This window comes from Athene cunicularia (genome assembly GCF_003259725.1).
Source record: "Athene cunicularia isolate RWA chromosome 1 unlocalized genomic scaffold, athCun1 chr1_part1, whole genome shotgun sequence".
In the NCBI taxonomy this organism is placed as follows: domain Eukaryota; kingdom Metazoa; phylum Chordata; class Aves; order Strigiformes; family Strigidae; genus Athene; species Athene cunicularia.
Window position 1 is genome coordinate 54,858,028 of NW_020799091.1, and position 12,655 is coordinate 54,870,682.

The 12,655-nt window shown below is 33.9% G+C and overlaps 1 protein-coding gene across 5 annotated transcripts in view; it reads right to left on the minus strand.

Annotated features, from left to right (window-relative positions):
- The window catches only part of UGGT2 (UDP-glucose glycoprotein glucosyltransferase 2), a 91,226-nt gene that overhangs the window by 34,520 nt on the left and 44,051 nt on the right, over positions 1–12,655 (minus strand). For all 5 annotated transcript variants that reach the window (XM_026854922.1, XM_026854929.1, XM_026854944.1 and 2 more), the window contains 8 exons: positions 11,989–12,124; positions 10,322–10,453; positions 8,698–8,862; positions 8,131–8,254; positions 7,955–8,053; positions 6,002–6,096; positions 3,230–3,436; positions 1,748–1,879 (listed from right to left, as the gene is read on the minus strand). In XM_026854922.1, coding sequence (XP_026710723.1) covers positions 1,748–1,879; positions 3,230–3,436; positions 6,002–6,096; positions 7,955–8,053; positions 8,131–8,254; positions 8,698–8,862; positions 10,322–10,453; positions 11,989–12,124 — 1,090 coding nt within the window. The remainder of the gene's footprint in view (positions 1–1,747; positions 1,880–3,229; positions 3,437–6,001; positions 6,097–7,954; positions 8,054–8,130; positions 8,255–8,697; positions 8,863–10,321; positions 10,454–11,988; positions 12,125–12,655) is intronic.

The window sequence follows — 12,655 nt, forward strand, 5'->3', positions numbered from 1 at the left end:
CTTCTGTAAGCAAAAATATACTAGTGTTTTAAATGAATGCACAGTAGTCAATATGCAACCTCCAATCCTATATATAAATATCACTACTATTAACTATACAGTACTAAACTGTATAGTAACTATGCAGGATTAGGTTTTACAGTTATGTAATTGCAGTTAATTATCAATCACAAAGAACAGCTACGTTGGAAATATGCATATTTTTCATTACAGATACCTATGTAAAGGAGTACACCATTTAGAAGTAACAAATTTAAGTTTAAGAAAATAGGTACACTATTTTTAACTGAAATCCAAATTACTGTCTACTGCACTCTTTAGTTGTTTAATTTTGTGAACACGATCTTAACTTCTCAAGGCTTCTCTGATGAAGCAGAATGGATCTAAAGGAAGAAAAGAGCAAAGGATAAGAAATAGAGGATATCCAGAGACAAGAGAAAACTACTATGTCTTTTTGGTGTCTGAAGCAAAAGAAGGTGCCTTGAACTCTCAGAAAATAGCTTTGAGGATGTTGTTTGAATTTCCTATTCATAGTCTACAAGGCTAAATTAACCCGTCAACTTCAAGAGCCTACAGGGAGGGCTCCCAGGATGTAAAATGTCATGATATAAGTTTGGTGCTGAATGCCCCTCTCCCAAAATTCAACTGCTTCCTAGAAATGAGAGGTTATCTAACAAAACTCCATTTTAAAATCTGTTGTTAATGATGCATGAGATAGAGAAAACCATTGTGTGATTATGAAATACCATGCTACTTCTGTAGAAGTCATAATTAGGAAAAAACCCCACATTTTCTCATAAAAAACAAAACTTCAGTGCTGAAATAGCAAGGATAGAAATGAAGGATATTCGATCTCTTTTTAAAAGTAATCTTTTAAAGTGAAAACACACTTTCAGATAGATGAATATACATTATCACATTTATCCAAGTATTTTTAATTATTTCCGCAAAACTTGAATTGTATCTCAGAAGACATTTAAGATACACAAGAATAACTAAGAACACAATTTATAGAGAGTTTCCAGTAGTGAGATGCCAACATAGTGCCGCTATTTCTTTCTAATGGTAGAGCAATAAACAGAAATTAGGAAAGAGTTAACTCAAAGAGTAGTTTGTGTAAATTGTATTTGTAATGTAAGGTATTGATTGTTATTAACAAGTACTAAACATTGAACCCAATATTGTATTTTTTAATCACAGCACATCTATAGCCACACTGTAATTAAGGCTACTGGTTTCAGCATATACATACAAGAAACAGAAACAACAAAACTACTACACATTTATTTGAACATTATGAATTAAGACTATAGAAAAATTTAGTATTTATAAACAATTTGGGGTTTTAGAGCTTTAAATATTACCCTAGTCAATGTAAGTCATTTTTTACTATACATGCAGTAGTTTATCCTATTCGAAATGTGTAAAATACAGATACATTCAGGATCCAAATTTATTCTTAAATGTCATAATACATCAAATATTAACCTGTTTAGAGACTTTTGTCCGATTAACTCTTAAATAGCTGTGGGAATGATGTACGTACATAGTAGCTTCAATGGAATGGAGCTAATCAACAAATTAGGAGTAAAACAAAAAACAAGGCAAACATTCATACTGTTCTCTAACAATGAGGCGATTAAGTGGGAAATCAATATAATGTGTTTTCTTGAGCTTGAAACTGAAGTTCAAGGAAGTAAAAAATACCTACAAAAGGACTGAGAGATGACTTAAATTTTTTTCTTACCCTGCCATTGCTCATAACAGCCATTTGTCCAGGAAGCAGCTTAAGAACCTCCTGGCAGAACATCTGGTGGGTTTTAATTAAGTCCAGTCCTAAAGTGTTGTACTTCTTCTCAAAAGTATCATCATCCATTCCCTAAAGCAAAAGTAAAGCATGAGATGGTGGAATGGTTCAGCAAAAATAAATTTTGTAATGGATGAGGTAATCAAAGATTTTTTTCAAGTTATATGAAAACCAGAAAACAACCACCTCAGCTTCAGTGCAAGTACTTAGCTGTTGTTGTGGAGCCACAGTCTCCCAACTAGCTAGTGTGCAGTTCCTACCCTTGGGCAACTGTAAATAACCATCAGAGAGGAAAGCTGAGCCTGAGGTTAAGCACTTTTTCTACGATCCAGCACACAGCTACATGAAAAATAACATTCTCCCTTAACAACTGAACTGTATTCTTACTTCTAGGAAAAAAGGTACACAGAAAATCTGTAACAGTCTAAAAACTGAACAGTCATTTTAATGTGGTCATTTGATACAGCTTAAATATGTTTTGGGGAAGCCAACATCATCCGGTAAAACACATAACAAATCAACAGTCAAAGTAGGAAAAAAGTGCTAGCACTTTGCCATGCTCACAGTGGCACTGTGTCTCTCCTGTCAAAATTATCCTGCTATACTAAACTCTGACAGGTATTTTTTTCATTAGAAATATAAACACCAAGCAAATAGATTCATTCACATATAATTAATATAAAAAATACATTAGTAATATGCATACACTGCTTAATTAGCTACCTTTATGTCTTTCTAAATTTATTAGACAATAAGAGCATGACCCAAACCAGCCTATTAATTTTCCAATATGATGCAAGAGAGTTCTTAGTCTTCCAAATCTTCCTATTTAAAAATACTACAATTTACAGCTTGTTCTGAAACAAAAACTGTTGTTTGCAGCTGTTATTTGATAACTCAGCTCCACTCTACATGTGGACTTTGAAATCAGCAACATTTGTATTTTAAACCAATGAATTTTCATAGAAACACACCAGAAAATGTTGGCCAGAAGTATACAGTGCTTGTTAACCTCAACTACTTCAGTCTGTGCTTCTTAACGCTCACAACCATGACAGCAAGGTAAAACCAGTTACTTCTGAAGTCTTAATTCTTGACAAACATTAATACTGTAATTTTAATTAAGAGAGTGCTATAAAAAAACCCCAATTAGCAATTATAAATGAAACTATTTTGGTCTCAATAATCCAGTATCTGTACTCTGTATCTTTCAGTACTCTTGTATTTTTTTCCTTTACTTTAAAGAAATTCTCTATTATTCCATCATATAAAGGTTGTCAAAACCCCAAACCTGCTTGAGCAGAAACTGTATAAGTGTTATAAACTTCATAGTGTTTGGCCAAACACTTACTCTTAAAATTTCCCTACAGCAAAATATATGTAAAATGAAAAAGAAAATTGTCTAATTCAGTTTGAACTCACTGGGATAAGGAATTTCGCTATTTTAGTTCCAGCAGCAAGGGATTTAGCTGTCTCTTCCTTACTGAGTTTACTTAGGAAACTTTTTAAGTTGTTGTTGTTTTGGGTTAGAAAAGTGGTCAAAATTCCTCTTGCAATGGCTGTGTTATCTTCCTTTATTTGTGATGAAGGATTGTTCAAAATCCCAAGTCGTGTATGACTGCTTGTTTTCTGTAAAGAAAAATACAGAATAATAGACAATTTTACAGTTCCATCTGCTGTTACCTAATGTATTCATATGTGTTATAACACTGTGAAATGTCCTCAAGTATTTCTTTTTTTGCAACTATTTGTCTTTAGAAAACATACATCAATGCCTAATTCAGAACTTCAACTAAGAGTAAAAAAGTTATTAGTGAGGATTTACCTATTCTGTAATACATATTTTAAATAGAAGATTTTTTTTTATAGAACAATTGCCTTTGAGCATTCTGCAGAAGTGTATTTTTAACAAAGGACATAAACAAGTGATTTAGAACTGATTTTGTAGAAGGCTTTCTATTTTTCAAAACTATCAAACTAAGCATAACACAAATACAAGCAAGTTTATCCACTTATCACTTTAATCTTAACCAGCAGGAAAATATTTCACTTGAAGTCAGTGATGCCACTTAAATTTTGCTAGAGAGAGTGATGATTCCAAGGTAGGATCAAATAGCATCACTAACTGAAGAAAAGGTAAATGGACACTATTGCAGTGCAGAATAGAAAAATAAAGCATGAAATCACTGGTATTCAACATAATTAAACTGCAAACCTTAAATTTCAACCCTTGAAAAAAGTTGTGTTAAAACACTTATTTGAAAAGCTTGAAAATGCATACTTCATATTGTTCCTGAGAAGCATGCTGTCACTGGAAGGAAGACAGGTGGCATATTAGGCTACATGAGGAGATACATGGCAAGCCAGTCAAAGGAAGTTCTTATTCTTCTCTACTCCGTATATGTGAGGCTGCACTTGAACTGCTGTGCCTGGTTTGGGTCCCCCCAGTGCAGTAAGGATGTTGATATGCTGGAGAGGTTTCAGCTAAGGGCTACCAAGATGGTTAGAGGTCTACGAGGAGTCACTGAAGAGGCTGGGCTCACTCAGTCTGGTAAAGAGGAGACTATGGAGAACTCTAATAGCAACCAACAACTACCGAAGGGGGAGTGAAAAATACAACAGGGCCAAACTCTTCTTGGTAGCAGCAAAAAGTATAACAAGGGGTAATGGTCACAAATTTGGGCCTGGCAGGAAAAACTACACTAGGAAGGCAGTGCAACACCAGATCAAATTGTCAAGAGAGGGGACAGAGTCACTTCCTTTCCAAGACTCCTTCAGACAAACTTATAGATGACCTGATCTAATGATGGCAATAATCCTACTTTGAGTGGGAAACTGTACCAGATGACCTCCAGAGGTCTCTTCCAGCTATGACGTCTCTAGTTTTTTACAAATGAAGTAAAAATGTATCAGTAGTTTTCAAAATATTATATATTAGTGGGAATAGTTAAGAGTTCCCTTCAGCCACTTTCCCTCTCAGATTCTTGCATTTTTTCTTCAAATGCTGACAGCAAGTCATGCACAAGAGGTGTCTGTGCCAATTCAGCACCTATCAGAAATTCTACCCGACCCTGACCCGACAAACAAAAGGGACTGGAAAGAAGCAGAGAATCTCCATACAAATCAATGGACTTTTAAAAAGTACAATGCTTTTGTCTTCTTGTCGTGAAACTCAGAAATCACTAGACCAAGCAGTTAATCTAAATCAAATGACATTTATCTAAATCAAATCTATGGATTAGAATTAAACTGTTATCTCATAGAGAATCCAACAGACCTTATTCAGAATGGCTTTTTCTAATGTTTTTCCTAAATTCTCCTCACTAACACATGAGAACTTGCCCAGACAGTTCTCACTTCCTAGCTGGGAGCTATGGCATATTTTTCCCACTGAAAGGGGAAAAATATGAAGCTACGGAGAGAATACATCTATCAAGCTTGGGTCACAGATCTAACAGTCAGATATCTGAAGTGTTTTTCTGTAATAATGCCTTATACTGCAGTTTTTAAAGCCTCTTAAGACATATCTGGCATCACACGCTCCCTGCAACATACTTATTTTATAATTCCCTTAGGGTGGTTCCTGTTTCTTTCCTGATTAGTAAATCTAGATGTTTTCCCAATTTCAGTCTAATTACTCTTCTAACCTCCCCACGTGACATCTACTTGTATACTTTAAATCCTAGTCTTAGTAGTGAAAAAAATAAGCAAACTCATAAATGCGGATGATCCTCCTAGCATATTAAAATACATGTTAAAAAAAATTATCTGTCTCAGAAGCATACAAACTCTACGTGGAAAAATGGTCATTTCCTGGCCACAGCTATGCCATATGATACAGGAGAATGGATAATGGTTCATATCAACAGGCATTAGCCCAACCTCCCTGGCCCAGGTAACATGGTAGGTTACCTCACGGGAGAAGGTCTGTAACTAGGAAGAAATTCACCCTTTTAACATACAGCATCATAGTTTGTCTCCTGCATCATTTGGTTCATAAACCAAATTATCATTTACAGGCCTGTAAGATGTCAGTGCTGCAGAAGAGTAAAACTGAAGCACAGTCTCATTAAGTCTGCACCTGATCCACAAAAAAACCATAGTTACACCTTTACTCAAGAATATAATGTTTGATTGTGCGGTGTTGTTAAGAACATATTCATACTATTTTAATAAAAACTGCTAGAAACTCACCAGGTGTTTCAAGGCATTAGAAAGCAGTCGTCTCCCAGATGGCTTATCAAAATCAGCAATAATCCAGATAGTAACAGCATATAATGCATCTTCATCTGAAAATTAAAGATAATCTTGATTTATATTCTGAAGAATTTTGTCACAATTAATGAGTAATGAATTAATTCTGTTTGAGATTTTGAAGTTTATGTGCATATTTCACTACTGACTTTAACTGTAAGATTAATCTTTGCCACATCAGAATCTTTTGCTCTCTGAATTGAAATAAAGTTCTCAGAAGGTAATTTATCATGTTAATATGAGAGAGACACCAAAATAGCCAAACTGTTGTTGTACCACTGAAACAAGATGGCCCTAAGTAATAAACTAACTCCAGTTAACAAGACCTGCTTTACCAGAGGTTTCTTGTGAACATTTGATGGAGGCTGCTCATATGGTCAAAAATGAAAAGAATTAAATAGTTAGAAGAATGCATGAGTTAGTCTATTCACTTTTCCTAGCATCAAAGGGACAGTCCTTCAACTAAAGGCAGGACAAAACCATTTCTGGACACAAACAGGAATATACAAAATGCAGTACAAAGAAAATAAACTACTGTATAGGTGCATGCACACAAATTTTCCCTGTTTCCTGGTCTATATCCACCTGTTCTTTACTCTTCATAGAAAGGCAGTAGTACATGAAAAAACCTGGAAAATTATCTGTAGAAGAATATCGGTCTACTCAGGCCTATCATGTATCTCCTGCAGGCTAACACATCTAGATGCAAATTTTACAAGGTTCTGGTGAGATTCTAGGAAGATGTTATTATTAAGCATTGCTGCATTCTAGAGAAACACACTGGCGACAGAGATTTGAAATGTAGGTTCCAGTTTAAAGGTTATGGATTTTACACAAGAGATCTGAATCTTAGAAATAAGCCCACAGATTGAAAGCCAGTCATTGTTTGACAACTAGCTGTGATGTCCCTGTAGCTGTAGACAGAGAAATCAATACAGTTAAATCATTTTGTTCTGAAGAAATGTAAGCAAATGGCATTTCTTTTTGATAATGAAGTAAAAAGTATGCTAATATTGCATAAAAATTATTGAAAGGATAGCACTTTTTAAACAGGATTATTCTGTCCCTTGATGATGTAAATGAGCAGTTGCTAACTGTCTACTCCTACAAGTTAACAATGTATAGGCTATTGCAAAATTCCATGCAGTATTATATGTCCCCACTGTTGTAGTTGCAATTTTTTCTAACTCCAAGGGAAAATACTTGCATAAGCAATAAGAATATTTTACATCAAAAACTATTTTAAATTTACAAAAAAGTGTGAGTTTTAGCAAGAAATGTATGAATGAGTGATAATTCATCAGAATGTTTGGTTTTTTCTTTTATACAGAAAGACAAAGCTTCAGATATCAAAATTATACAATCTAACTACAAGAAAAATAAAGATAGTGAATGTTAATAAATAAGAAATAAAATTAATTATTCCTTAGATTGTAGAAATGCCTACTTTTGATACAGATGTTACAAAGACTATACATTCTTCACTTGATAATGCTGCAACTAAGAGTCACTTGAAAACTTTGTAATATCCTCAAGTAAAACAATATTAGTAAGAAAACTGAGTGTTTTTGAAGCTGCAAAAGTCTTGCAAAATAACTTTGTAAAATAAAAAACAACTAGTCACAACATCCATCATATTTCAAAACTACAAAATCTAAAATAACTATCCTGTTATTGTTATTATCCTGTTATTAATTTATGTTTATAATATTAGGATATGATCTGGCTCCTGAAAGAAGATACTGGGTTATGGAAAATTTATTTATTTACATGGGATCCTTGGGATACTTATTTACTTGGGATATTTTACTGGCAAATTTCAACAATTTGTAATACATATATATATATATATATATATATATATATAAAAACCCATATAGAAAATGAATATACCCTTTTTTGTTAAATACTTCATATTATCTGAAATTACAGCACTTTTATCTTGGGAGTCCAAAAAGGAGAAAGTAGAGAAGTCCTCCACATCAAATGGAACTGCAAAATATAAAACATCACATGTTAGACTTAAAAAAGGAAAATCGTAACAACAGCTGATCTGAGAAAAGTGTTACCAGATGTGGATCTGAAATGTATGTATCTTCTTTCTGCTCCAAGAATAGTGGGGTTTATACGAGAAACTACATTGTGTTGATCCATAAGAAAATCCATTGCATTTATATGATCATTTAATAAACCCTGTAGTAAAAGAAAAAAACTAAATCTGTACTTTCATAGTTTCAAGACAAAGAAAGAGCAAGTATTTGTACAATCTTTCAACTGAGCTTAAAGCTTCTATATACACCAAATTATGGACAGTGTCAAGTCAAAAATGTATAAATATCACACATATTTCAAAACTTCAGATACACATTTTTCCATGAACAACTGCAGTAAATTCTTAGTTTCTGGTTGAAAAAATCCATATACTAACTATGCGCTTAATTGATCCTTCAATCTTGTATACTCTAAATATACCGTTTCAAAACTATGATGGCAAATTAATGTAATAATGTAATTTCAGCTGTGGTATTATTAATTTCAAGCCATCTCATTATAAAAGAAATTATTATATAAACATGACACGAACCATTCACCACCATACATTTCATCTTGCATTTACTCAGAAATGTTACACATACCATGAACACTGCCCTCTGGAAGAACCCGGTGGCATCAATAATCCTCTGAAGAATAACTGTCTCTAACTCTGCAGCATCCATCTCTTCTCTGTTAAAGGGCATACCATTAAACAGAGCTTGAGGCAACGGACCCAGGCCAGTCTTTTTATAAAAGGTTGCTCCTGCCTGATCATATCAGAAATATCACAAGATTAAATAGACTGTGGCTGACTGTAACAAAAAATAAAACTAATATCAAGAGACAATGGACACCAATCTCCAAGCACTATCCACTGTCATACCTTGTCACGAGTAGCAGGGACAAAACAGAAAATGTTTAGAAACCAAACAGGATGCATGGGACTCCTTTCTCAAGTAGAATAACAAAAAAAAAAAATTACAGATCTATATATGGTGTTTTAAACTTTTGCTTTATCATCTTGATGAGAAATACTGTTTTATTTTGCTTAACATTCTTAGAAAAAAAAAAAAAATTGGAGAAGGACCTTAAGACAGTCATAGCTTCAGGTGGATCAACCTAGATGTCTTCCCCAAAGACAGCACCCCAGAAAAACCTCTAAAGGCTTTTACGTTCAGAAGCCAAGCCTTATTTGATAAGAAAGCAGAACAGACTAATTTGTCCTCAGAGAAGAGTCAGTGAGACAAATAAAAGAAAAAATAAATTGTACTGTAATTCCCTCTTTCTAGTCTGCATCCTTTCATGTTTTCTTTCAGTGTCAGTTTCTAGATGGCCACAAACTCTATAGCAGTATCTGTGCATCCATCTTTCTGTCATCCCATTGTCACCTCCCTGATCTTCATCACAGTCTCATTGTCCCTCCTTGTACAGGGTGCTTCCTCCTGGTGGCTGGCTGGTGTATTTTTCTTCCTTGGATATTCTCTGTGGGAAGCTTTCCTTCCCTAAGGTATCCAACTGTTTCCAGGGCAGATTCAGACTGCCCTTCTGTATGAAGCCTCCATGCAACTCAGTGAGAAACAAGCAGCATAAAGCGAACAGCACCTTTTTTTCTGGCTGCCTAGACACCATTCTTTAAAGGAACATAATATATGTTTTGTAACAAATTTTAAAAGGAAATAAATAAAATGAATGACGTGTCAGAAACAAAAGATTGTATAGATGGCATGGCTGAAGACATGAAAGAAAAGACATGAAAGAAAATGGTGTTTTCATATACATTTTAGCAGAAAATTTTATATGTAATCAATTGGAGATAAAAATGTCTTCTCTAATGCCTTTAAATCAAAATTCATAGCTGTCTTTCCCAAAGGAAATTATAAGAAGGAAGCACAATTAAAGGAAACAATGATTCACCTAGAAGACAGGCTTCAGGTCCTCACCCAGAAGACACAGGTAAACAATTTCTATAGTGTGAGAGACCCCATGATGTACTTACTAGAAAAAAGCCTTGTGCTTCTGAATGCAGCAGGCTATAGTAAATTTTAATACTGAGAGCAGTAATGAAGAATCCCTTTTAATATTTCCACTAAAGACTGAGTGGTGGCTGAAGAAAAATTTGACTCAAAGGTACTGTATTTACTTGCTTTAACATTTAGCCATCGTTCAGCTTAGCAAATGCAATAGATTTTGTACTGCAATATGTCTTACACTTTGCTCTCAACATACCTTCCTCCCTTCATCGTATTCAGAATGACCATCTAGTATACTCTGAATATCAGCATGTGGGTATTCACTTCTAAGAACATCTTTCACATGATTTACTGTTAAAACATTTCCATCTTTCACTTCATGGTACATCTGTAAAAATTATAACAGAAATAAATTTTTTAAATGTAACAAAATTTCAATCATAATTTAATAAAATTAATAGAAGAAACAATAAAGTAAGTATCTTTTTATAGTGCTCTAGTAAATTTTATATTGGTATACCTTTATATTGCTTTTATTGCTATATTGCAGCTTTTATATTATTTAGTAATTATTAACATCACACATATGCACAATTTTTCAGCAGAGCCCTGTTCTGATTAATCTATTATTATACCTTTAGTCTAAATCTGAAACAGCAAAGGAAATACCTTATGTGAGCTGAATCTGAAAGGTTATTTCTCTCCACTGATTAGAGAAGGAATATAAATTCTTACTTTAAACTACCTAATCATGGGTAGTTACCTCAATGTATATGGTATGAATCCAAGCCTGAATTAATCAGTGATACTTTTTCCTACAGTGAGAGTTTGCCTTACCAATGCTACTTTATTTCATAGCATAAGATTTTATTACTTCCATCAAACATACAAATGAAATTTGAAATGACAATTATTCAATCAGTTTCTCTTCAAATGAGGAACAATACGTTTCCCTCTATAGCTGTGAATATCTCAAACCTGTATTTTATTGATCCTACTTTTGTTATCTTTTAATTATATTTATCATCCTCTCCTTTTTATATTATGAAACAAAGTAAATAGAGGAACACCACATTTTTAAAAGCACACTTTAAACTGGCATTTTGTAATGTGGTCACGGATAATAGTCACATATGCATGTCAGCCCCTAACACTTGTGGATTTCTATTTTTCTTCCAAGGTACACCTAGTTACTTCAACTCCTTTCATTTTAAGCTCTCTGAGTTTGTCGATGACATTAGTTTCTAGGCACTGAGCAGAATAATAGAAAACAAAAATAAGAAAAAATGTTATATATTAATACCATATTCTCTAATATAATTTTGCCTGCAGAGTCTTCACATAGACTGCTCACTTCATTTCCCTCCCTTCTCATCTCTGAAAATTCTTGCCTTTACATGACCCTGCATTCTCTCACACAGAAAGCCTGCCTTATTCATTAAGCTGCAAGCCTCAAGTATTTGTTTTCTACACCCATGAACAGCAGAAGCATGACCAAAAAAGAACTTACCTTATTCTGTTTCACTTTCTACACTAGAGAACAACCAAGGGTTTTTCAAAGTTTATAGGATTGCAAAGTGATATTAAAATGCCTGTACTCCAAGAGATACAGAACACAAAGACAGGCACATCACATTAACAGAAATAATACAGAATAATTTTTCACAAGAAAATACTAAAAGCTGTAAGGCATGCATCTACCTTTTTACATTCATGAAGAAAGCCTGTAGACAGGTAAAATGACAAGAGCAAGTTGGTTTCTGGAGGATTTCTGCAAATCATTCTATAGCCATACATGTTTTTAATACTTTACTTCCATGTAAAGTAAATGCAGATGTTTCATGTTGTCACAAGTTAGCAAAATCCTAACTATATAGAAAAGTAATAAGAAAAAAAAAAGGTGATTCTTGTGAAAGAACTAACATTAATTATCGAGGTAAAGGCTTGAGAGGTGTCATATTCTTCTTCAATGTAATGAAACGTTCTCCAAAGAGCTATTCCAGCATCTTCATTTCCATCAATGTCTTCTCTTGTACTTAAAATGAAAACAAATCCAATTCTGTAAAACAAAAAGAGATCATACATTTTATAACATTATCAATTTCACACACATTTTAATACTGACATAGAAAAACAAGATGTTTATGTTCAAGTAATCTGCCCAGCATGTAGGGATTTTTAAAAACACCTGTACATAGGTGGTGTTGCCATGACTGTGTGTGGTGACACACCGAGAATACACTGAGACACACCGACATACTATCTTTATAGCATAAAGTCTAATAGAGGTTTGCTGTTCTGCAATAGCAAGGGAAATGCAAACCTAACAGCCACTTGTTTATCTATACAAAAACATTTTTATTAAATTGAGCATCATCATGTGCACACATAATTCATGAAGATGTCACTGAAAGGTTTGACACATACTCCAGAAGACCCAGAAGTCCAAGATACTGATGTGAAGATCTTGTTTCTCCAGGAAACAAAGGCTTTAAGCAATGAGACAATCTGGTCAAACAGACTGCAAATAGTGGCACAATGACTAAAGCACAAAGTACTTCACAGACTGAAGACCCAGGAGACTTAAACC